At 60.6% G+C, this 23,142-nt stretch overlaps 3 protein-coding genes across 4 annotated transcripts in view; 1 reads left to right on the top strand and 2 right to left on the bottom strand.

Annotated features, from left to right (window-relative positions):
• Positions 1 to 7,538: 7,538 nt before the first annotated feature.
• HPCA (hippocalcin) lies at positions 7,539 to 11,186 on the top strand. Its single transcript, XM_037378665.1, has 4 exons — positions 7,539 to 7,606; positions 9,013 to 9,474; positions 10,158 to 10,263; positions 10,545 to 11,186. The coding sequence occupies exons 2-4, from the start codon at positions 9,097 to 9,099 to the stop codon at positions 10,640 to 10,642; spliced, it is 582 nt and encodes a 193-aa protein (XP_037234562.1). The 5' UTR covers positions 7,539 to 7,606; positions 9,013 to 9,096; the 3' UTR covers positions 10,643 to 11,186.
• Positions 11,187 to 11,307: 121 nt separating this feature from the next.
• TMEM54 (transmembrane protein 54) lies at positions 11,308 to 13,601 on the bottom strand. Its single transcript, XM_037380075.1, has 5 exons — positions 13,589 to 13,601; positions 12,802 to 13,085; positions 12,275 to 12,334; positions 11,925 to 12,107; positions 11,308 to 11,837 (listed from the first exon to the last, which is right to left on the bottom strand). The coding sequence occupies exons 1-5, from the start codon at positions 13,599 to 13,601 to the stop codon at positions 11,487 to 11,489; spliced, it is 891 nt and encodes a 296-aa protein (XP_037235972.1). The 3' UTR covers positions 11,308 to 11,486.
• A 1,303-nt stretch (positions 13,602 to 14,904) lies between these two features.
• Positions 14,905 to 23,142, bottom strand: part of RNF19B (ring finger protein 19B) — a 28,324-nt gene continuing 20,086 nt past the window's right edge. For both annotated transcript variants that reach the window (XM_037378647.1, XM_037378648.1), the window contains exons 3-10: positions 21,391 to 21,596; positions 19,592 to 19,736; positions 18,983 to 19,145; positions 18,223 to 18,337; positions 17,593 to 17,733; positions 17,100 to 17,307; positions 16,179 to 16,310; positions 14,905 to 15,684 (exon numbers count right to left, since the gene is read on the bottom strand). In XM_037378647.1, the coding sequence (XP_037234544.1) occupies positions 15,210 to 15,684; positions 16,179 to 16,310; positions 17,100 to 17,307; positions 17,593 to 17,733; positions 18,223 to 18,337; positions 18,983 to 19,145; positions 19,592 to 19,736; positions 21,391 to 21,596 (1,585 nt within the window). In that variant the 3' untranslated portion in view covers positions 14,905 to 15,209. The remainder of the gene's footprint in view (positions 15,685 to 16,178; positions 16,311 to 17,099; positions 17,308 to 17,592; positions 17,734 to 18,222; positions 18,338 to 18,982; positions 19,146 to 19,591; positions 19,737 to 21,390; positions 21,597 to 23,142) is intronic.

The following is a 23,142-nucleotide window of genomic DNA, read 5'->3' as shown; positions in this document are numbered from 1 at the left end:
AGAGCGGGACCACGAGCCCCCGGTGCCGAGGCGGGCACGGCCAAGCTGGCTTCGGCTGCCAGCAGAAATGCAGAGCCGAGGTCACAGCGGGATGTGCTTCCACGCTGCCAACAGCGGCATTTCCCTGCCTCCATACTGGGAGCCCCAAATCCCCTGGCAGCCGTGAGACAGAGGGGTTGTCACACAAAACCAGTAATTCCCTGCAGCCAGGCTGCCCTGCTGGCCCCGGGAAGGTGCCGCCTGGACTGGGTCCCATCCTGTGCCGACAGCGAGCTGAGGCTGGGCCCCAGCACACAGGATGGATAGTGTTTTGCCCTGGTTGCTCCTGGCAGATGCAAGAGGACTGCTCCCTGTCACCCCGCTAACTCCCAGGCTCCCACAAGAGGGTTTTTGATGTGTTCTGGTATTTTTCCAGAGGCTGAACACAGTTAACACTGTAATTCCTTGGTTTTTCCTTCTCCCCTTTCCATATAAAGGGAAACATTTGCTCTTTCCCAGCCCTGTGATGTCGGCCATCCTCAGCAGGTACCCTGGGACATCACCACTGCACTGAGGTCCCCTCCCAGCGCTCTGGTCCCGGCTGCACAGGGCAGCCCATGCTGTCTGTGTCCTTTCCCATCACCAGGTAAGGCTTTTCAGGGTGTCCTGGCCCCCCCTGGTCCCCTCTGGGCTCCCGTTGCCGCTCTGTGCAGTGCCCAGCCTCCTCTGCTTCCCCAGCCTCTACCAGCACATCACTATTCAAGCCACGCGAAGCCCATCATGCGTACCCGGTGTGCCAATTAAGTCACAGCTCTAATTACGCACTTAGGCTCGCCAGTCGCTTTTCTTCCCTCTCGCATCACCAGACGGACACCTGGGAGGCTGCCAGCCATCCTCCTCCTCCTCCTTCTCGCACCCAGCCCCCATCCTGTCCCAGCTCACCCTAAATACACCAGGCCAGGCTCTGGTGGGAGCTGAGCACCGAGACCATATCCCCATGGCACAGAAAACTGTCCCTAAATCAGCGCTGTGGGGCAGGGCCACTGCCAGGGGTCCTTTTTGGCCCAGGTTACCTCCTGGGCAGCCCATGAGGGAGATGGATGTGGTGTGTGGAGATGCTCTGGATGTCCCCCAAGAGGGACAGTCCCAGTCCTGGGGTCCCCAGGGAATGATGGCGGACAGAGAGATGCTGGCAGATTCAGGGGAACTTGTGATGCTTCTCCCCAGAAGACCCTGTTCCTTCCAAGCCATAATTGTGCCCCAGACTTGGTCACCCCAAACCATCATCTACACCTCCCTGCGGCACCCTAAGCCCTTGGGGTGAAGATGCCTGGCACCCCATCACATAACCTGTGTGGCTACTCACGGGGACCAGCTCCAGGGCCTCTGCCCCCCCCCAGCCCCCTAGGACCCCTGCCCAGCATCACCCAGAGGGGATGCTGTGTGTCGGGGGGGTGTGTGTGCTGTGTGTCAGGGGGACACTGCTCTGGCGGGGGGAGTCTGCATGTTTGAGGGAACACTGCAGGGGTCACACGTGAAGGGGATCGGGGCTGCAGGGGAGGCTGGGGAGAGCTGCACCGGGTGCTGGCTGTGTGCGTCCTGCATGGGGGGCTGCCAGGGTGTGGTGCTGGGCAGGGTGCTGTGGGGTGCAGGGGGTTTGGGGGGTGCAGATGGTGCTGTGCAGGGGGTGCTGGGGGTGCTGTCTGGGTGCTGAGGGTGATGTGGGGGGCAGGCGTATGCTGTGCAAAGTGCAGAGGGGTGCTGGGGGCCTGGCTGGCAGGGTGCAAGGGGTGCAAGGGGTGCAGGGAGTGAAGGGGGTGCAGGGTGTGCAGGGGGCCCGGCTGGCAGAGTGCAGGGGGTGCAGGGGATGCAGGGGGTACGGGGGAGGGCGGAGGGGGGTGCTGTGGGTGCTGTGGGCCTGGCTGGCAGGGCGCAGGGGGTGCAGGGGGTGCAGAGGGTGAAGGGGGTGCAGGGGTGGGGGGGAGGCATGGGGTGCTGGGGGTGCAGGGGGTGCTGTGGGCCTGGTTGGCAGGGTGCAGGGGGTGCAGAGGGTGCAGGGGGTGCAGGGGGAGCGGGGGGGGGGGGGAGCAGGGGGGCGGGCCCGGCGGGCGGGGGGCGGCCAGGGGGCCGTTCCCGGTGCCACCCGCAGCCCGGCGCTGCCGAAGGCCGCTGCTGCCACCTGCCGACGCCGCACAGCGCCGGGGGGGCAGCCGGGACCCCCCATTCCTTCGGGCCCCCCGGGAGGGGACCCCGGCCTCGGCCCAGACGCGTCCCTCGGGGTCCCGCCGCGGGGGCCGGGAGCCGGGCGGGGATGGCGCGGGGGGAGTGTGGCCCCCCGGCTGGGACCCCCCGGCTGGGACCCCCCGGCTGGGACCCCCCGGCTGGGACCCCCCACACCCCCAGAGCCCTGGCACGGGCTCCCCGGCCCTCGGCCCCGGCTGCCCCCCCGCTCCCGCGCGTCCCCGTGGCCCCTCGGTCACCCCATGAGAGGGGGCGAGATGCCACGAGGGGGAGCCCGGGGCTCACGCGTGGCCGTTGCACTGGTGGCACTGGTGGCACTGGCGGCACTGGTGGCAGTAGCGATGGCGTTTAATCCCTCCAGCCCTTGGGGAGGGCAGGGGGCCAAGGGCCAGGGCTGGGTCCAGCCCCCCCACACTCTCCCCTTTCCTGCATCAGCAGGACCGTCACCTCCCTGAGACGGTGACATCCTCGGCCCCGTGGTGGGACACAGCAGGGACAAGCTGCAGCCCCCCCCAGGACATGTCCCAGCCAGCCCTGCCAGCCACCCCAAACCCCCAGGCAGGACGAGCTGGGGCAGACCCCGGCCATGGGCTGTCCCCACCACAGCTCTAGGACCCCCGTGACCCTCCGGGCTTGGTGACAAACTGCCTCCACGGTGGGGACACCCTTCGAGGTTTTGCATTTCTGCAGGCACTGCCGGGGGAAGGTGGCACAGACAGCTGGGGCACCAAGCTGCCCGCGGCCCCCCCCGACAGCCCCCCCAAACGCCCCCGGGCCCATTTATACAGCCGCTTGTGCCCAAACTGCACCCCAAAAGACCTCCCAGCTCCGTGTCACGGCACTGCTGAACACACGTGTCCAGGTGCCAACAGCCAGGTGCCCCACAGGGACCAGGACACGTGTCCCCAGGAGCCCTGACCTTGGCTGCCCGAGCCAGGGGCGCTGTACGTGCTTCAGGGCGGCACCGTGGGCATCGCGGGGACGTGGGGATGTGGGATGGAGCCGCTGCGTTATGAAACATCCCTGCACCCCCATGGTGCTAAGTCAAGCTTTAGCGGGCGCGCGAGCGGCTCCTGATCCAGATGAGATCGGGCATCACAAAGGGCTTTGTATTCCAGGAAGCCTATTAGAGATTTACATTATACAAATGGGCTTTTTACCAAAGATCCTCATTATCTGGGCATTTGCTTTTAATCCTCGGCTATTCCTGCAGCCCCTGCCCTGCGCCCCTGCTGCGGCTCCGCTTACCTTCACCGTGTCCTCCGCAGGGCCGTGCACAGCGTGGGGACAGGGACAAGCTCTGGGGTCAGCGTGGGCCCACAGGAGGGGTCTGCAGGGTCTTGGGGAGACCTTGGTGGGCTTTGCTGGCACAGCCAGGGGTTGGACCCCTCTTGCTTTGCCCTCTCCCCTCCCAGCTCATCCCAATACCCCAGCAGGCGGCAGGGATGATGCCTGTTTGTCTGCTGGGTGCTAACCCTCCTTAGGACGTGGTGGTAGGGCACCCACAGCCACCCCGGCCATGCCTGAGCTCCCTCTGTGCCACCCCGGCTGTGTGGGTGCACATGAGGATGCTCCCATAGGCATGTGGGGCTGGCAAGACTGGGATGCTGGAGCCCAAATCACCAAAGGCTCTGAATGCCCCGTGTGTGCTGAGCCCTGGGCTCCCCGGGCATGGCTGAGCCCCACCAGGGCATGGCTGAGCCCCACCAGGGCATGGCTGAGCCCCACCAGCTTGGTGACAGCAGCCAGGGCCATGCCAAAGCCAACACATGCTCTGCGTGCACACGTGTGTGTAGCTGTGCACCCCAGGGAGCCGTGTACTCCTGCAGCGGGGCACAGGGACACAGGGATGTCCCCCCTCCAGGGGAGGGTCTGCCCTGCAGCCCCATCCCTGCTGCAGCGAAGATGGAGCTTCACAGCTGCTATGACAACGCAAGGAAGTTCCCACAGAAATCCCTTCGAGCAGGAGAAGGAGAAGGAGGAGGAGGAAGAGGAGGGGGAATCTCCCAGCCAGGGCATTGCCAGCACCCCACGTCTCTCCCCGCCAGCAGCAGGGAAGGCATCGCAGCAGCACCTGCGGCTGTCGCAGCATCCTCCTGGCAGCATCTCTGCCCCCAGCTTGGCTGCAAGGCTGGGGCCAGCGGGAGCCAGCCCCGCTCCCTGCCCCGGCTGTTCTGGGGCCCTGGCATCCCCGGGAGATGGTCCCGCTCCCCATGACATGGCTGATCCCCCAGGTCGATGGGTGGGAGCACAAGCCATGGCGCCTGGCCCTGCTCGAGGACGAAGGGGTGATGGAGAGGGCAGTGCTCCAAAAACCCACCAGGCTTTGGGGTGGAGGATGTGGGAGCCGGAGGGGATGGGATGGGATGGGGTGGGATGGGGTGGGGTGGGATGGGATGGTGTGGGATGGGATGGGATGGGGTGGGATGGGGTGGGGTGGGATGGGGTGGGATGGGGTGGGGTGGGATGGGATGGGGTGGGATGGGGTGGGGTGGGGTGGGATGGGATGGGGTGGGATGGGGTGGGATGGGGTGGGACGGGATGGGATGGGGTGGGATGGGATGGGATGGGATGGGATGGGATGGGGTGGGATGGGATGGGATGGGGTGGGGTGGGATGGGATGGGATGGGATGGGATGGGATGGGATGGGATGGGATGGGATGGGGTGGGATGGGATGGGATGGGCGGGTCATTTGCTCCCAGCCCCAGGGACCCTGTAAACCATTTGGTGTTTGATGGCAGAGTACGACCCTGCTTGTGCCCCCCGCACCCCGTATTATCCTCTCTCTCCCTCCTGCAATCCCTTCCAGCGTGGGGATTAGGTGGGTTTAGGGCCGGGTTTGAGTCGGAAATGGGATGATTTCAAATCAGCCTGCGTCAGTTGTGCCCTCTGCCACTCATGCAGATTAAAATAGATATGAAGATTATCAGAGGGGAAATGGCACCCCCACCTTGGGGCCCCACGCTTTCCCCCAGCCCCAGCACCGCTGCACTGGGGGGCATCGCCTGGCACAGGGGGTGCCCGGCTCCAGCCCCAAATCTCTCCTTTCCCCCCACCTTCCTTTCACCCCAAGGCCCCAGTTCCAGTCCCCATCCCTCTCCAAACATCTCTCTCACACAGGATGGGGGAACACCCCACCGCAGCAGCTCCCATCACCAGTTCCTTTGTTTCCAGCCCAATCACATTCCCAAAACACTCCTTGGGCTCCATGCTGGTCCTACACGAAACCCCTGCCCATACTCTGTGGAGGGTTCCCAGCCCTGTGGAGCCACCAGTCCCTCGGCCAGGCTGGGGCATGGACACAGCTGCTGCGATGTGGAGGGTGAGGAAGAACTGTCGGGGAGACAGCAGCACCCAGGAGGACGCTCAGCACCGAAAGGTGCAGGTGAAGGGCAGGAAGGAGCCTGCGCAGGTCTCTGGTCCTCTCGAGTCCTCCAGCAACAGGCAATGCAACGGTACCACCATGAGGCTATTAAAAAAGGAGAAAAAACACAATGAGGGACCAATATTGTCTTTATTGCTAATAACTGCTCGTTCCGGCAGTACAATGAGGTCCCTGTGGTCCTCATGGGCCAGCACCATGGGCTGGGCTGTGTCCCCTTGCTGGCCCGTCGGCAATTCGGTCAGGCACTGCCCACTGGTGTCTCAAAACGTGCCCGTGGATTTTGGCCGATCCCCATCTCCTGCTTCAGGCTGATGGTTTAGGCCTGGAGGTGCCAAGTGTCCCTCAACAGGCACCAGCCTCACTGATCTCCTCGCCCAGCAGATTTTGGGATGAATTAACCCCATCCTGGGTCTTTCAAGTGGTCCTTCCCCCCAGCTCCCTGTTCCGCAGCAGCCACCCCAGCCCCTTCCCTGTGCCCCCCAGACCAGTGATGGTCCTGTGGGTTTAATCACTTTATGTATGTTTATTTGTGTAATTGGGAGAAGAGTGCCTCTTCCTCCCATCTGCCCCTGCCATCTGCTCCCCACGGTATTGCCGAACAATCCCGGGCTTTGCAAACGGAGGGAGCTGGTGCAGGGACACAGGAAAACCTGCTGGGAATGGCACCTCCTTATAGCGAGCATCTGTCTCCACCGGAGCCTTTTCCCGGTGCTCGGAGCAGCTGCCGAAAGCTGCTTTGTTCCATCCAGCTCCTGGAATGACTGAGGATGTTGTGATGCTACGGGGCATCGGCGCCGGCTGCGTGCTGGGGACCCTCAGCCCAAAATGTCCCCTTCTAGCCCCAAAATGCCTGGCTTGGCACCTTCCTAGGCCAGCAGTCAGGTGACGGCCAAGCCTGTGCCTGAGCCCCCAGGATGCCCTAGGCACATGGGGGGGACCCCTGCGGCCCCTGGCTCTCTCTGCCCCTGCAGGGACCACCCTGGCCCGTGTCCTGGGGCAGTGGCTCTCTCTGGGGGGATGGGATGGGGACAGGCAGGGGTGGTGGCAGGGACGGCGCATGGGGAGGGTGATCCCCAGTTCAGTGCGGGCGCAGGGATGTGCCGGTGTGTTTTTACACACCCTTGTGCTCTCTCATCCCACCCCCGCACAGCCGGACAGGATGGCACCCTGCCGAAGGGACAGATGACATCCATAACAGAGCCCTTGGAGACCCCACCCCGGACCCTCGCCTGGTTGGTGTCCTGACACAGCCACAGTGGTGTGCTGCTGGTGCTCCCAGTGCTCCCAGTGCCCCAAAACCTCCTGGTGCTCCCTGTGCTACCAGTGCCTCAAGACCTCCTGGTGTTCCCAGTGCTCCTGGTGCTCCCAGTGCCCCAGGACCTCCCGGTGCCCTCAGTGCTCCCAGTACTCCCAGCGGTCCCACTGCCCCAAGACCTCCTGTTGCTCCTGGTGCTTCTGGTGCTCCCAGTGCCCCAGGACCTCCCAGTGCTCTCGGTGCCACAAAACCACGCGGTGCCTTTAGTGCTCCCCATACTCCCAGGGCTCCCAGTGCCCTGAGACCTGCTGATGCTCCCAGTGCCCCAGGACCTCCCAGTGCCCTCAGTACTCCCAGTGCTCCCGGTGCCCCAAGACCTCCTGGTGCTCCCGGTGCTCCTGGTGCTCCCAGTGCCCCAGGACCTCCCAGTGCTCCCAGCACCGCCCCAGCCCTTGCTGGTGCAGGAAAGGTCTCCCCTCGCCCCCAAAGCTGCCGGGGGACGGGGGGCTGCGCCCCAAGCCCCACCGCAGGGCGCTGCACGGGGCAGTGTCCCGAGGGGTGGGGGTGGGGGTGTGCGCGGTGCCCCGGGGCGGCTGGGGAGGGTCCCGGGGGGCTGCCCCCGGTGCCCCCCCGCGCCGGTGCCCCCGGTGCCCCCCCGCAGCCCGGCGCTGCGGCGGGCACTACCGGCGGGCGCTCCCGGGCTGCGCTGGCGCACGGCGGCGGCGGCGGCTCTTCCCCGGGCAGGTAGGAGCAGGCGGGGAGGGGGGGGACCGGGGGTGGGGGGCGAGGGGGAGGCCGGAGGGGGCACTGGGGAACCGGGGAGACCAGGGCACGGGCACGGAGCCAGCCTCCGGCACGTCGCTCCCCGCCGGCGGCTGCAGAGCCCCCCTCCCCCGCCCCGCCGCATCTTGCCGGGGGGTGCCTGGTGATCCCCCCCCCCCGGGGGACCTTCCCTTGGGTGTGTCCCCGGCAGCCCCCCTTTCTCCGGCGGTGCCCGGTTTGGGAGGAATCCCCTGTAACCCCCTCCCACCCCAGGAGCATCTTCCCCGGGGGAGCCCAACCACCCTTCTGGAGACGCCCGCTCGGGGGGGGGGGGTTGTCCTTGCAAACCCCTCGTAGGGTGCTGAACCCCCCCGGAGGCTCCCCTCCCAGAGCTGCCCCGGGCAGTGGGGCTGGGGGTCGTGCCAGCCCTGGGGGGCCCTGGCTGGGGACCCCTGTGTGGGGTGGGGACACACAGATCCTCTGGCTGCTGGAGCAGGGATGGAGCTGGGTGTGTGTGTGATGGAGAGACACTGTGGGGTCCCAGCCCCCTGTAACTGGGGGGGTCCCGCCCTACTGGGCTGCTCCTCTTGGGGGAGTACTGCTTGCTTTGCGATCCCAAAGGATGGGGGCTTTAGGGGTGCTGGGGCCCCTCCTTACTTTGGATAAGACAGTTGGGTGCTCCAGGCACCCATGGACCCATTGAAGTCCCTCGAGCCCATCCTCTCCCCACACAGGGGTCACAACACAGCCTGGGGTGGGGACAGCAGGTCAAGGTCCCCCCAAAGCCCCTGGCATGGGGACCTGGGGTGTGTGGCCAGATTCTGGGCACCCACCCTGACCTCCCCCTGGCCCCTCTGCGCTGCACAGGGGTGACCCTGGCAGGATGGGGTGCACTGGATCCCCCAGGGATGTGGGGAGGGAAGGAAGGAAACAGGGAGGGGGCTCCCCCCGAGCAGAGCCCTGCAGCCCCTGGTCCTTCCCGGGGCTCCAGTGCCTGCTGGAGGCATCAAATATTAACGGAGGCAGTGGAGGAGCTGAAAATAACCCTCCCTCCAAGGGAGCTGACCCAAATCTGTCCAGCCCCAAAGCTGGGCTGGACCCAGACCCCAGCCAGTGCCCTGCGGCGGCCAAATCCATCCCCTTCCCCTCCTCCAGGCTGCTCTGCCCCCTTGATGCCAGCTATATATCACCTATATATTATGCAAATGAGCTATAAGGGTTTATTACGCAAACGCGAGGGGGATGGCGCTGCCCTGCGCTGGGTGGTCCCTGGGGCTGGCCCCGACGGCTCAGAGAGGACAGCGGGGATGGAGGGGACCATATCGGTGTCCGCCCGGGTGTCCGGGGTCTGCCAGGAAGCACTGCCTTGTCCCTCTCCCCTCCTGTAGCACAGAGGGACCCCCCAAAGCCGGGCCAGGTGCCTGCCCTGCTGCAGCGCTCATCCCCCTGGACAGCCGGCACATCCCAGCGGCATGGGGAAGCAGAACAGCAAACTGCGCCCTGAGATGCTCCAGGACCTGCGGGAAAACACCGAGTTCTCCGACCTGGAGCTGCAGGGCTGGTACAAGGGTTTCCTGAAGGACTGTCCCTCGGGCATCCTCAACGTGGAGGAGTTCAAGAAGATCTATGCCAACTTCTTCCCCTACGGTGACGCCTCCAAGTTCGCTGAGCATGTCTTCCGCACCTTCGACACCAACGGCGATGGCACCATCGACTTCCGAGAGTTCATCATCGCCCTGAGCGTCACCTCCCGCGGGAAGCTGGAGCAGAAGCTCATGTGGGCCTTCAGCATGTATGACCTGGACGGCAACGGCTACATCAGTCGGGAGGAGATGCTGGAGATCGTGCAGGTACCGGGCTCCTCACCCTGCTGCGGCTCCTTGTGTGTGGTCCTGTGTGTCACCCTGGTGTCATGGTGGCCGTCCCCCCCCCGGGCTGGGGACATGCACCCTGTGTTACCCCAGGTACAGGGCTTGACAGTGCCAGGGATGGAGCCTGCTGCTGTCTGCAGAGCCACGTGCTGAGCTCTGCGGCTGCAGTGATCAGTCTGTCCCAGGGCATCCCTTGGTCCTTCCCTGTCCTGGGGACACCCCTTTGTTACCCCATCTTGGGGGTCTCCCCGCTGGTCCCACCCCTCACGTGCTGCTGGGGGGGGGCTGGGTGCACAGCTGCTGTCCCCGAGCAGCCTGGGGCAGAGGGATGGGTTGTTGGCAAACCGACAGGAGATGTTCTCCTTGCCCAAACTGCAGCCTGGTGGCATTGCCATCAGAAGGTGGCTCGTGAGGCCATGGTGGTGGCATCTCAGTGGGCATCTCCTCCCTGCAGGAGCAGCTCCAGCCGGGTTGGTTCCTTGGGGCTGCTGCTTGCATCCACCCCGGCTGTGCTGGGAGCTAAAGCTCCCGTAGCCTGACGGCGTGGGGAGGGTGTTAAACAACACCAGGGCGGCAAAGCCCAGAGCTCCATCCCCCATCTCAGGTGGGTGATGGCAGGCGCCCACCTTGCACCCACCCTGGTCCCCATCTCCCTCTCCCAGGCCATCTACAAAATGGTCTCCTCTGTGATGAACATGCCTGAAGATGAATCGACTCCGGAGAAAAGAACGGAAAAAATCTTCCGACAGATGGATACTAATAATGACGGTAAATGAGAGGAGATGGAGGGGATTAAGGGAAAGGTCTCATGGCTAAATCCGGGGGTCTTAGAAGGAGCCGCACGCACGCTGATTAAATGGCTCACGTCTGCCAGCGTGGCCGGGGGGAGCCCCAGCAGCCGGAGGGGCTCGGTGTGCTCCCCCAGCCCAGGGAGCAGAGCCCAGGGGTGCTCATCCTGGGTGGGTGGGTGTCCAGGTGTGTGCCAGGAGGTGTCTGGTCCCATTTGCCCAGCCAGGACCGGGTGGCTGAGCTGTGTGTCCCCCCTGCAGGCAAGCTCTCGCTGGAGGAGTTCATCAAAGGTGCCAAGAGCGACCCGTCCATCGTGCGCCTGCTGCAGTGCGACCCCAGCGGCGCCACGCAGTTCTGAGCCCCGTGGACCCCCGCAGCCCCCCACAGCCCCACATCACCCCCTGACCCTGCAGCTGGCCACTGCCGCTGTCCCTTGCCCGGTCCCCGTGGTCCCCACCACTGTGACCCCGTGGCCCCTTGCGGGGAGAGAGCTGGAGCCCAACTGAGGCTGGGGCAAGGGGGAGCTGAGGGGGGACAGTCCCCATCACCACGGGGCTCCCGCACTGGCTTGACTGGGGGAAGGATGGAGGCAGGGTCTGCCCTGAGCGAGGATGGTCCCCCCCCAGCACTGGGGGCTCGGAGCAGGGGAACAACCCAGCCCGGTGGGAAAGGCTGGCAGCAAAGCCACCGCTGCATCTCCAGCAGGCGTGGGGACATGGCCTAGGGGACAAAGACCCGGTGGCTTGGGGGCCCCCTCAGCACCCCCCACACGTGCACACACTGCCACGGTCATGGGGCCGGGCCAGCCCCTTCCCCATGGCCGGCACACGGGCAGGGGCCGCAGGGAGGGGACACGCTTCTGGTCTTTTAATACCTGCAGAATAAAATTTGTGTCAGTGCAATCAGCAGTTGGAAAGGGGCCGTGGACGCCGAGGGGAAAGCTTCTCCCTGCAGGGTCTGGAGCCAGCCCGGTTGCCTCTCTCACTGCAGCCCCAGATGGCCCGAGGCCACAGGGATGGGCTCATGTGTCTTGGCTGGTGGTGTCCAGGTGATGCGTTCGCCCAGTAGCCAGGCTGGGGGGCAGCTGGGTCCTGTCATGGGCCTGTGTGGGCGCTGGGACGGTGCAGGGCTGGCAGGGGCACATCCGTGGGGTCACCCCTTGGGTCCCGCTCAGAGCCAGGCAGTTTCCACACTGTCCAGCCTCAGCAAACCCAGGCACTGCCCAGCGTCCGGGCTCTCCGCAGGGGCTGCCTGCAAGGAGACCTGCAAGGCAGAGGGGATGATGAGAACGAGAGTGGGGGGATGAGACCTTCAGGTTGCCAAATCTTACCCCCACCCGGGTGCTCCCGAGCCCAGCCAGGTCCATCCCAGCCCTGCATGGAAGTGGGTCGGTGCTGAGCCTGGGGACCAGGCGTCACCTTCCTCCGGTGCGCCCCGTGGCAGCAGCAGCCGAGGTGGAGGAGGTCAACGGTGAGCAGGAGGCAGCGGATGCTGAAGATGATCTCCATCGAGTCGAGCAGGAGGGAGATGGCCCAGAGGCACAGCGTGGAGCTCTGCGGGGACACGGGGCGTCAGGTCCCCACACATCCTCCCCATCCCCAGCGCGGGCACCCACAGCCCACGGCCCACTGGGGACTCACGTAGACGCGGGTGGGATCAAAGGGGCACTCGCGGGAGACCAGGGCAATGCCAGCGATGGGGCAGGGGGCCAGCAGCGCCCGACCCTGCGTGCCCAGTGTCAGCCCGATGGAGACAGCCAGCCCCAGCAGGCAGGACAGGCAGCCCAGGCTGCTGCTGGTGCTCAGGGCGAAAACTGCCCATTTCTGCAGGAGGGGAGAGAAGAAGCAGCGCAGCGAGCCAGGGCCGTGCACAGCCGCCTGTCCAGGCTCCCTTCCCCAGAGCGAGGGGACGTGGTGGCTGTGCATGCTCCGTGGGCTGGCCGCAGCCTGCTGGGTGCTGGGCGAGGGGCTGCGGGGCCGGGGGTGCTTACCAGGGTGGTGGGGGCGAGGCAGCGGGACAGCATGAGGGCAGCTATTCCGCAGGAGATGGTCTGTGAGGAAGCGCAGGGAGGTCAGTGAGCACAGCGCCTGCCTGCCCTGGGGACATCAGTCCCCTTTCCTTGTTGACATTGTTCCTGAAAGCCCATCTGGCCAATTCGGCATGGCAGGGGGCAGTGCTGCATCTCCAACTAGTCCCTGTGCATTTATCCCACCTCGTTTGGGGCTAGAAAGGCTTATTTAGAGCAGGGAAGGGGAGACAGAGCAGTGTCCATCCTGCACCCCACCTCCTGCCCACCCTGCATCCACAGCACCTTCCCGCATCCTCCTGCCCACCCTGCATCCACAGCACGTCCATCCTGCATCCTCCCGCATCCCACCTCCTGCCCACCCAGCATCCACAGCACATCCATCTCGCATCCTCCCACATCCCACCTCCTGCCCACCCTACACACATCTGCATCCACCCCAGATGCCCCCCATGCCCCCCCGTGCCTCCCTACCCTGCACCCCGTGGTACCAGCAGCGCGGAGATGACGGAGGCAGCGTTGGCGATGACATACTGCAGGGAAATGGCATCCCGGGGGTCAACCACGAAGCGGAGGACAGTGCCGTGGACCAGGGCACCAGCGATGAAGTTGAGGTGCCCGATGATGAGGAGGATGAGGCCAGTTTTCATGAGGACCCTTTGGTGGCTGCTGGGATCGAGGTGGCCTGGGACGGAGGGGGGAGCAGGGCTGGGTAAGGGGGCTGCACGGTGTGGGGTGGCCAGCACCCAGCTGTCCCTCCTGCCCTTGCACCGTGCTTAGCACAGGCTTTGGGGACAGCCCTATAGGACGTGCTCCGTGCTGGCAGGGGACAAGGCAGGTGATGTGGTGGCAGCCCACGTAAGCAAACCACCGCTCCGGCCGGCTCTCCTAGGACCAGGGTGGCGGTGTGGGGCCAGCAGCCGTGGGGCCAGGCATCCCCCGTGGGGCTGGGAAGGGCTGGGGCCCCCTGCAGCGATGCAGAAGCTCCGGGGAGAGCAGCTGCCCGCGAACAGCAGCTGGGTATCGGCACCCGACGCTTTGAGGAGTGACAGCAGCAGCAGCGGGGCTGTTCCCCCCCGCAGAACCCACCCCAGGGCCGCTCTCTTCAAGCACCCACCGTCACTCCACTTGAGTGCTCAGCCCTGCTCTGTCCCCAACCCCGTCCCAGCCCCCCAGCTCCCCTCCCTCCCTGCCTCAGTTTCCCCCGCAGGAGAGGGGAGCCGCACGTAGGGCTGGGACACCCTCCTGTCGCAATCACCGCGCCGGACCCAGACTCACCCACTTGACACATCGTCACTGGGACAGGATCAGGCCCTCAGCACCCCTCGATGCCCCCAGGCCTTCAGCCCCGGATCCATTGGGCTCCCACATGGCTGGGCAGGACCAGAGCTGGGACCAACTGGGATGAGGACAAGGCCACCGGAGCTGCTTGCGTGCTGCACCCCACTGCTACTTCAATTCCTGTCGGACCAGCTCCCTAGGATGAGCAAAGGGCTAACTCCACCTCCGCCTGCATCTGCCCAGGGGAAGCACAGCCCTGTCCCCACCCCTCGCCCCCCTTGCTGCCGAGCTGGTGGCCATGCCGTGGCACGCTGCGTGGTGCCAACATGCCACGCCACGCTGTCTCATCCCCTTCTCCATCCATCCCGCTGCCTCCACCTCCCCAGCACACTCAGGTTGGTCCAGAAGCGATGGCAGCAGGCTGGGATCCAGCCAGCCAGGTCCAAGGCCACGGGCTGAGGGGGGCTGGGATGGAGCAGCCCCGTGGGGTGGGATGCTGCCGGACCACTGGGCAGAGACCAGCAGCGTCAGTGCCAGGGATTGACTTGCAGCCAAAGGGAAAAGCAGAGGGCTCAGGGCTGGGGCTGATTTCCCGAGTGGTGACTCAGAGGAGCCGGTTTGGTGGCAATTGCCCTGATGAAGCTTCCAGGGAAGTTATGTGACAGCAAGAGGCTGAGAGGGGCTGGGGACAATGGCTTGCTGAGGCGGCTGTGGGAAGAGCCACCCAGGTCTGCTCATGCTGGGAGTGTTCTGGGGAGCCCTCCCTCACTTGTGGGAGATCCTTGCCAAGCAATGCTCTCTGCAAAGCTCATTGCAGATGTGAGGCAGCAAAAATATTAATTACAGGGACGGCGACGCAGCTCTGGCTCCTGGGACTGGTCTGGGGAAGGGCTTGGTCCAGGCAGAGGCTCAGATACTTGTCCCCAATACCCTGCCTGAGCCGCCAGCCCAGCCCTGGGTCTCCTTAGATCCCTTACACCCAGCAGCGCTGGGAATTCGGCTCAGCGCAGCGTTAGTCCCCATCCTTGCCCTCTTTTAACTTGCACACAGCTCTGCTGCACAGGGAGGGGGGAGACGGGAGACCTCTCCCTTCAACGGCTCCAGGACACAGCAGGTCTGAGCACATGCCCTGTCCCCATCGCCGCTGCAGACAGAACAAGGCTGCCACACCTCACTTCATAGAGGCAGAAGAGGAGGTGCCCTCATTTTCCCCATGCCTTTGGCTAGGGCAGTGTTTACAAATCCTTGAGCAAGGGGCAAAGGCAGCCAGAGGATGTCACCGTGCATCTTTGCAAGGATGAGCTGGATGCGAGTCGAATGACAACCAGAGTCTTTATTCAAATAGTCCCTTAGGATGTTTTTGCAGACGTACAGACACACGTACATATTTACACTCTTACACACCTCACAGAGCTTGAACCAATAAATTAAAACAAAAAGAGGGCAGGGGATTTTTTTTTTCTTTCCTTTTTCTTTTTTGTCATGTAAGAAACAGTAACTCCCCGAGGCGAGGCTGGGGAGCCAGCTGGAGAATCGCAAACAGAAGCCAACACGGACACAACTCAGCCCCGAAAGATGCAATGACGGTGAGTGTGCTCTTCAGCAGGAGAGGGCCAACTCATACTCTGGCTTCGATGCACTCCAGTTTGACTATTTCATCCAGCCTGCAGCCCTCGGCTTGGGCACAGTGGCTCAGGTGGGCACTTGGGCTCTCGGCACCTCTAGCTTTGGGGGTCTGTGGGCAGGCTGCTGCAGTCTGAGAGTGAGGGGAGTCGCATTCATCCGAGGTAATGTCTGGCACGTCGTCCGACTGACTGTCGGAGCTCTCCAGGTCACTCCGTATGCTCTCAGGCTGGGCCAGGGTGATGTCCCAGGTTTTGCTGGCAATGCAGTCCTTTTGCTCACAGCTTTGGTGTTTGCACATCTGCTCCTGCCCACCATCCTCTTCCTCCTCGTCCTCGTCCTCCTCCTCCTCATTCTCTGCCATTTGGGTATGGACATGCAGAGAGTCCTCTGTACTGCTGCCGCTGGCCAGCTGGTAGTGACTTGGTTTGGCTTCAATGTCCACCTGAATCTCCATGTTATTGCACTCCCTGCAGAAACAAGCACCCTCACGTTACTGGGTACAGTGACTGGGTTCCACCGGGTCACCACCAGGCACCGCATCGCTGTACTGGGAGGATCACACTTCCTAGACATGAAGAAGATGCTGCTCATCACGCCACAGCATCTGGGAAACAACAGCGCTCGCTGCTCTCCTCCAGCAGCCAAGATCATCCCCAGGCTGTGAGCTGAACTGAACTGGGAAAGCACCAGAGTCCCTGTGAGCAGCCAGGAACAGACCTTGAGGGCCCTGTGCTGCAGATCCCCTCCTCAGCCACCACACTACACATGGAGGCTGCTCCCACACTGGCCCCAGTCGTCCTCCTGTGCTAGTAAAAGGCCCAACCCGCTTGCCAGCTGCAGAACAATGGGCTGGTGCAACCACCACCACCACCCCACCACCCACAGCAGCACCTCACAGAGCACAGATTTTTTCCAGGACACCCGTTACCAACACTCCTCTCACCACTGCAAGTCCTCCTACCTGTCCTGGGGGTTGTAGGAGCTGATGATAGAACCAGCCATGGCTCGAGTGCTGGCGTTGTCACTGATAGCCCCCAAGCTGACCGAGTCTTTGGGGAAAATCTCCTTCTGGACATCTGCCTGAACTTCCAGCCTGCAGGAAAAAAGAGGATTCCTCAGAAATGCTTTAGATGGTCCCCAAGGGGCACCAAGCGGTCACTGTTCGTCACGGGAATGCAAGAGACCCTCTGTGCTGGCACAGCTTGGCATGACAGAGTTTAACCCCAACAGTTCCTCTCATTTAGGCCCATTTCTGGCTCCATTTAGGTAAACCCATTCTGTTTTCCATGACGAAAGCGAAGTTGTGTTTGTATCGATGACTCATGCAATTCCTGCTAAGAACTGATTTTCACGAGCCGAGCACACAGCCGTGATTATACACTGGCTGCCATATCAACACGTGTCTCTAATTACCCAGCAAACTGACTCACAGGCAAGCGGAGAGGAAAACTGTGGTGTAACCTCCTGACTTGGAAAGCAGTGACCCTGCTTGCTAGAGGCCACTGGAGAACAGGAAGCATCAAAGCCTCTAGGCTGGGATAAGAGGACTGGAAGGTCTTCAAGCAGGCCACGCAAGCATCTCCGCGCTGTTCCCAATTAACCCGAAGCATCACAGCTCTGCAGTTTTAAGGAGCTCGGTAGGGACAGAAATTTATTTTGTCCTCCTTGCAAGAGCCAGCCTAGCACTGACTCCAGAAGTAGCCTGACCTGTTGGGACTGGTTACTCTCCAACAGACCAAGATGCAAAACCACTAGGACACAACTCCCAGGTCAAAGACGGACCCCTCGCAGTCCTGGAGAGCTCCTCGAACTAAACCTGCTCAACCAACACAAACCTTGGGAGCTTCTACCTTTTCCTCGCTGGGCCCATGTGTTCAGTTACCTGCTGTACTTCCCCTTGCCTCCCGAGAGGACACCACCGCTCAGGGTGCCACCCGAGAGGGCGGCGAAGCTGGCCGTCTCGCTGTAGTTGCCCTGCATCACGCTGAGCCCATCAGTGGGGCTGCCGCTGGTGCTCAGCACGCTGGTGAGCCCCTCAATGCTGCTTTCGCCGATGCTGGGGTTCTTCAGGGCTCGCCAGGCATCAGCCACTGCAGGGAAGAAGAGCACAGGAACCAGCATCAGCAGACGCTGGGCAGAGCTGGGGGCCAGCCAGCAGGCAGCACGTGCCTCATCGCAGACTGCCTCCCTCCCTCATCCAGGGCAAGGAAAGGACGAGATCCTCCTTCGAGAGCTACACAGCTGATCACCAGGAGACCGAAGCAAATAAACTGCTTCTAAATGCAGGTGTTCAGGTTTGGGAAATGTTAGGACCCCCTACCGTTTCATCCCAGGGTCTTGGTCCACCCCCTTCCCTTCAGCAGTTGCCACATTACCTGTGATGGGTCCATCATCTTCATCAAACTCGATTTTCACACCTTTGCCGTTGGCAGTGCTGACTCCACAGCCACCGCCTCGGCACAGTGAGATCGGCACCACGCCGTAGACGTAAGCCAGCATGATGGGGACGCCAATACCTAGGGAGCAGGATGTGCTGAGTTAAGAGGAGGTAAAGGCTGAGCTGCGCTGGGCAGACAGAAAGGACTTTTTGGGGCAGGGACTCTTCCAGTTGCGTTTACGCTGCTTTTAAAGGTCTTAGTTCATAATTTTGCAGACAAGACAGTGGATGAACCCTTTGTTTGTGCCACTACAGCGCAGGATGAAGGGACCCAAAGAGCGCAGACAGCCTTGGCTGAACCCCCAGGTTCAGTGGCGCCAGGGGACTCCACTACGGGCTGTGGCACAAGGCAAATGGTGCTCCAGACAAGCCCCGTGCTGGCTCCAGGCCAACTCAAGCACATCAGGATGGGTAGCCTGGATGTGAAACGGAGGGTTGTGCCCAGAAAAGCACACAAGCAGCCGCCTGGAAACTGCCCTCTGGGCACCCCCATCTCACAGGGCTGGGCTACCCACTTGTCTCAGTGACTACTGGCCCACCAGAAAGGAATGGGACTGTGCCCACTTACCAACACTGACAGCAGCGATGACGGGAGAGGCAATGACAGACAAGGTGACCCCACCAGTAATGGCCAAGTTCCTCTTGTGCTTAGAGGTTTTCTTTCCCTCATACCTGCTGTGGATCTGATGGAAGGAGAAGCACTAGGTGAGAACAGAGCCTGGCTGTGAGCAAACACCAGCAGAAGACATGAATTTGTGATTTTACAGCCTTGTCAGCTGCATTCACCCTTAAGGAACCTCATCTTGACCACAGCTCCTCACAGACCAGATCTAGCAGGTGGGTCTGTGTTTAAGAAAAAGCAGCCACTACAAATACAGTGCTGACACGTCATTTCTTCCCTCTCGACACCTCTTTAGCAGCACAGACGCACCACAGCATCACACAGCTGGGGCAGTCAGCATCCAAACACAAGTGACTTATGCAAGCCAAAGTGTGACACTTAGGGCCCAGCCACTGTCCCATAGAGCCCATCATCACAGGATGTGTTAAAAAGGGACCAGGCTTCTCCTTGGGTACTCCTGGCTCACGGCAGAGGCACAAGAGCAACGCAAAATACATTTGAGAGGACTTCAGCCTGAAGGGCTATCAGCCACCACCTTCCCTCTCCCCACACAAAACCCAAAAGATAAGGTTCAGAAGAGACAACGGAATTTTGGTTCTGTGACAAGATCCACCCTTTGTATCAGCTCCAAATTTCTGGCCGGATGCCTCGAGTACAGAGAACGGCCCACACCCCTCAGCCCCAGCCTGCTGCTCTCCACACTCACCTTCCTCCCAACATACACAGGGATGCCGATGACCATAGCAGGAATGGCAATGCCAGCGATGAGGGAAATGCCTACAGGAGCACCAATCAACGTGCCCAGCTGCCAGAGAATCTTCTTTTTACGACTCCATGGCTTTTTGCCCCAGAATGTACAGCCCGAGGGGCTTAATGGAAGGAAAAAAAAAAAAATACTATATTAACACCATAGCAATTCCTAAGTGCTCCCGAGAACGCTAATTTCAACTTTCACATGAACAAAACCCAAAACTTGGGAAGCAGGTAGACAGCAGGAAAAAGGCTTCCCTCTTCACCCCCCCATCAAGATTAATTTGCTCATCAAGGTGATTATCACGCTGCCTGTGTTTAACATGGGAAGAGCTCTCAAATGCAGTTGTTATCAGGAGGAGCTTTTGGAGTGGAAGAGCATCCTCGTACGGTCAAGTGGGAGGAAAGTTGATCTCTTTGGATCAGAAAGAAGAAAATTTTTCGGATTGATTAGCGAGGCAGGAGGATGAAAGGCCGACGCACGACGTGACCTCCTCCAAACAGCCTGGGAGGAGCACGTGCTACCCCAGCGGCAGGAAGGCAGGCGTGGCGCTCCCCTCCTCACCTGAGGTAATGCAGATCCGAGATCTCCTTCATGCACAGCCAGCAGAACTCGCAGCCACACACCGCGCAGGTCATGTGGTTACAGCTCCCGTCGTTCATCTTGATGATGTAAGCGCTGCAGCGCGGACACGGCTTGATGTCATCGGCTGCGGGGAGGAAGCATGGCACTGAGTTGGACTTTCTCCTGCGAGTCATTAGAATCAACGAGGGGGATCTCGTGAGGGATTGAAACCTGCATTTTCTGCACAGGGAGAGCCCCTTTGCTTAGCACAGATGAGGTGGGGACGGTTGCGTCTTTATTGTTGTGTATTACTTATTATCTTCAGAGAGAGAGATCGATGAGACAGATCCCACCAAAAAGCCATTTCCCTGGACAGCAGGGACCTTATCCTAGCCTCAAACGGGATGGTTTCCAGAACGTGCTTAAATGCTGGGAACAAGTCATACCGGCCCTGCGCTAGCCAAGGCAACAGCGTAAGAATGAACCATTACATAAATTGCTCCACTAAGGTGATTCACCGGCCAAAAATGACAGAACAACTGGGAGAAGGCGGCATCAGAAGAACTCTGAAACTGGCCTTCAAAAGCAGCCGAAAGGCAAAGGGGGTCTGCAGCTGCACACGGGGGGTCTGGTCTAGAGGCTGTCCAGTCCCCAGTTTGCTGCTGGCAGAGCAGGATAAGGGTCCTTCATCCCTTCCTTAACTCAAGTGTCATCTGATCGCGTTATGCAATGGCTGTGCGGTGGTTCAGGGCTTTGCTGGCAGCCTCTGCAACACTCAACAAGATGAAATCCAGCTGCCGGGACCAGCTCGCACCTTATTAATCACTATGTTGAAGCCAGCAAGAACGGGGTGGGGAAAAACCACTGTCTCAAGAATCTTCCTTTCAGTGGCTAAGTGCTAAGCTCTTCCTGGCTGGGATCTCCTTTAAAGGATGAAAAAACCCCTCAAAACCCTCAGAAACTATTTTTTGCTTGCTGGTTTGTACCACAGGCTGTGGCAGGGTCTATGCTGCCCATTATCAGGGCCCTCTAACTGGGGCATGTTGAACCTCAACACACCACTAAGCCACCTCTGAACCATCCACGACAGCTCCATTCCAAGTAATCATATTAACATTTAAACTCCTGACATAGGGGGAAAAGCAGAGTATTTTGTCTGGGGGTAGGGTGGGACTTTATAAAATGGCCTTACTGCCCACTCCCAGAGGCAATACGGTTATTTTTAACAAACACGAACTCAGTAGACACAGCAGCTCCTACCAGGCAGCGTAGGAGTCTGTGGGTTGACATTTTTTCTGGACCTGACATTATTAACACCTAACAGCGCCCGGAGTGAGGCTCCCCACACTCAGTTAGGCATGAATGTTACTCTTCACTACCACAGCAGGCATATTTGAAGCTGCAAGGGTAAAAAGTACCCATTTGTTCAGGGTTTAGAGCAGCAAGAAATGAGAACATCCAAGATCAAAAGAGCCACAAGCCTAGCTGGGGCGGATGAGGGGAGCTGCCGTGACGCAGGATGCAAAGCACACCCTCACCTACCGATCTGCTTTGCGTTCTTGGAGGAGCCTGACAGATTTATTCTAAAACACAAGAAGGGGAAATGACTCCGAGTTTCACAGCTGTTCTCACCCCTGGCTGCTGGAGACCCTCAGCTGTGCCATGCAGCGGGGCTCCCCACAGGGCACCCCCGCCCCGCTGCTTTGATGCGAGCGGGTTTTGCACACAGATGGCTTTTGCTCAGCCTCACAAGCGTAACTGCAGCACTGAGTAACCAAAAAAACCACGTGAATCCATACCCGGCCCAGATTCTTGTCCGTAACTGAGACCCGACGTGTGCTTGGTCCGTACTCGGAGCGTCTGCGCTCTTTGCTGGCGGGCCATGTCACAGGTTTGGTTGGGATGCCATATCTGCTTGCAGTGATAGCAGAACTCCGTCTGGCAGCCGTCCCTCTCGCAGGTCAGCTTGGGGCAGCTGGCGCAGCCATAGGCAATAACCGCATAACTGGAGAAGGAAGCCACCAGGTGAATTAGTAAAAGGCAAAGTTACCAAGCGACAGTCCAGCCAGCCCTTTAATTCAGCTCTGCCCTCCTGCCTCAGCTGCTCTGCTCCGAGCAGCTGATTGAAGAGGTGCTGCAGCAAGCTCGCAGGCTACGCTGAGTACATGCTTTAACCCCCAATGCTGCCCCGCGGGGCCCGTCGGCCAGTGCAGATGGTCAGCACACCTCTCCCAGCTCATTTCTTTCATCTCATTTCTGATCGCTGGCTGTACAGCAGCCTGCACGCTAGACAAATTCCTGCTCTCTCCAGTCCTGTGGCTTGCACTGCAGGGCCTGAAATTAAGTAGTGCTAATTGGGTTACTTGGGGCAGATACCTTTTATACAGACAGCTTACAATATTGAATTTTCTCCTCAATAACTGCTGGCAGTTCTCACTGTCAGTTCCACAGACCAGATTTGTCTTGCCTGACGCACCCAGCTAACAGCTTGCCGTTTCGGCCGGTTCAGGCTCCTAGGACAGGCTCACGCTGCTCTTCCCAGGCACCTGCAGCTAAACACACACACCCCAGCTCCTCAGAACAGGCATACGGGTGGATGCTATACAGCCTGGAGGAGTCTAGGAAAGCTGAGGCTGTCCTGGGCACTTCTATCAACTGAATGAGTCTAAAAAAGCAAAAGAGCAGGGGTTTCTGTGGGTAGCTATCTCAAGAAGCAAGCTCTTGTTGATCTCCACAGAATTTCCTTTTTTAAAGGACAGTGAAGAGCAACGCTGCCTTCGGAGTAAGCTTGAGTGAAACCACCTGAATGCGCAAGGGAGGGATGCCAGGTTCAACCAGCTCGCTTCCTCCGACAGCGGCGTGATGCTCCCCGAAGGAAGCGTGCTGCACACACAGAAGCCTAAGCAGCACCACCACGCACCACTATAGGAAAGCTGACTTACAGTCACCTAGGGTGAGCTCGTTTCCACTGGCAGGGGCTGAACCGAGCAATTCCAGAAGTGCCTTCCAGTTCTGCGACACCAGTACGGCAAAGGGTATTTTTGTTGCTCATCCTCAGTATTTTTGTTAGCGGTCAAAGGAGAATAACTCCTATTTAAGGTTTTATATTTAGAGCTTGTGTAGCTCAAGTTGTATTGCCTCTTCTCAGAGGCAGCAGCGTGAGAACCGCTGAATGTGTCATACCACAATGATTCATATCCCGTGGGAGTTTGTGCGACTTCATCTGCCAGGGTACGACACAATCACCAAAGAAACAACATCTCCACGCTGAGCACAGGGCTGGGAGGCACGACCATAGGGTGCCCGTGTGCATCAACAGCTGCACGCTCCTGCATGTGAAGCCAGTACTGGAGAAGAGTCACGATACAGACAGCCTGGGGGTTTGGAAGGGACAAACTTGACCCACAGGGACTCCTTGTCTAGGGAAGATCCCACCAAGCATCCTCACCCTGTCACTAATATACAGCCAAGGACCTACCCTCAGAGAAAAAAAAAAAAAAAAAAAAAAAGGGCTATCTGACCAGCTGTGTTATGACACATTGCTATTTCAA

This window comes from Falco rusticolus, chromosome 3, assembly GCF_015220075.1.
Source record: "Falco rusticolus isolate bFalRus1 chromosome 3, bFalRus1.pri, whole genome shotgun sequence".
Classification (NCBI taxonomy): Eukaryota; Metazoa; Chordata; class Aves; order Falconiformes; family Falconidae; genus Falco; species Falco rusticolus.
The sequence above is the reverse complement of the archived record's forward strand: the minus strand, read 5'-3'. Positions and strand labels throughout refer to the sequence as shown.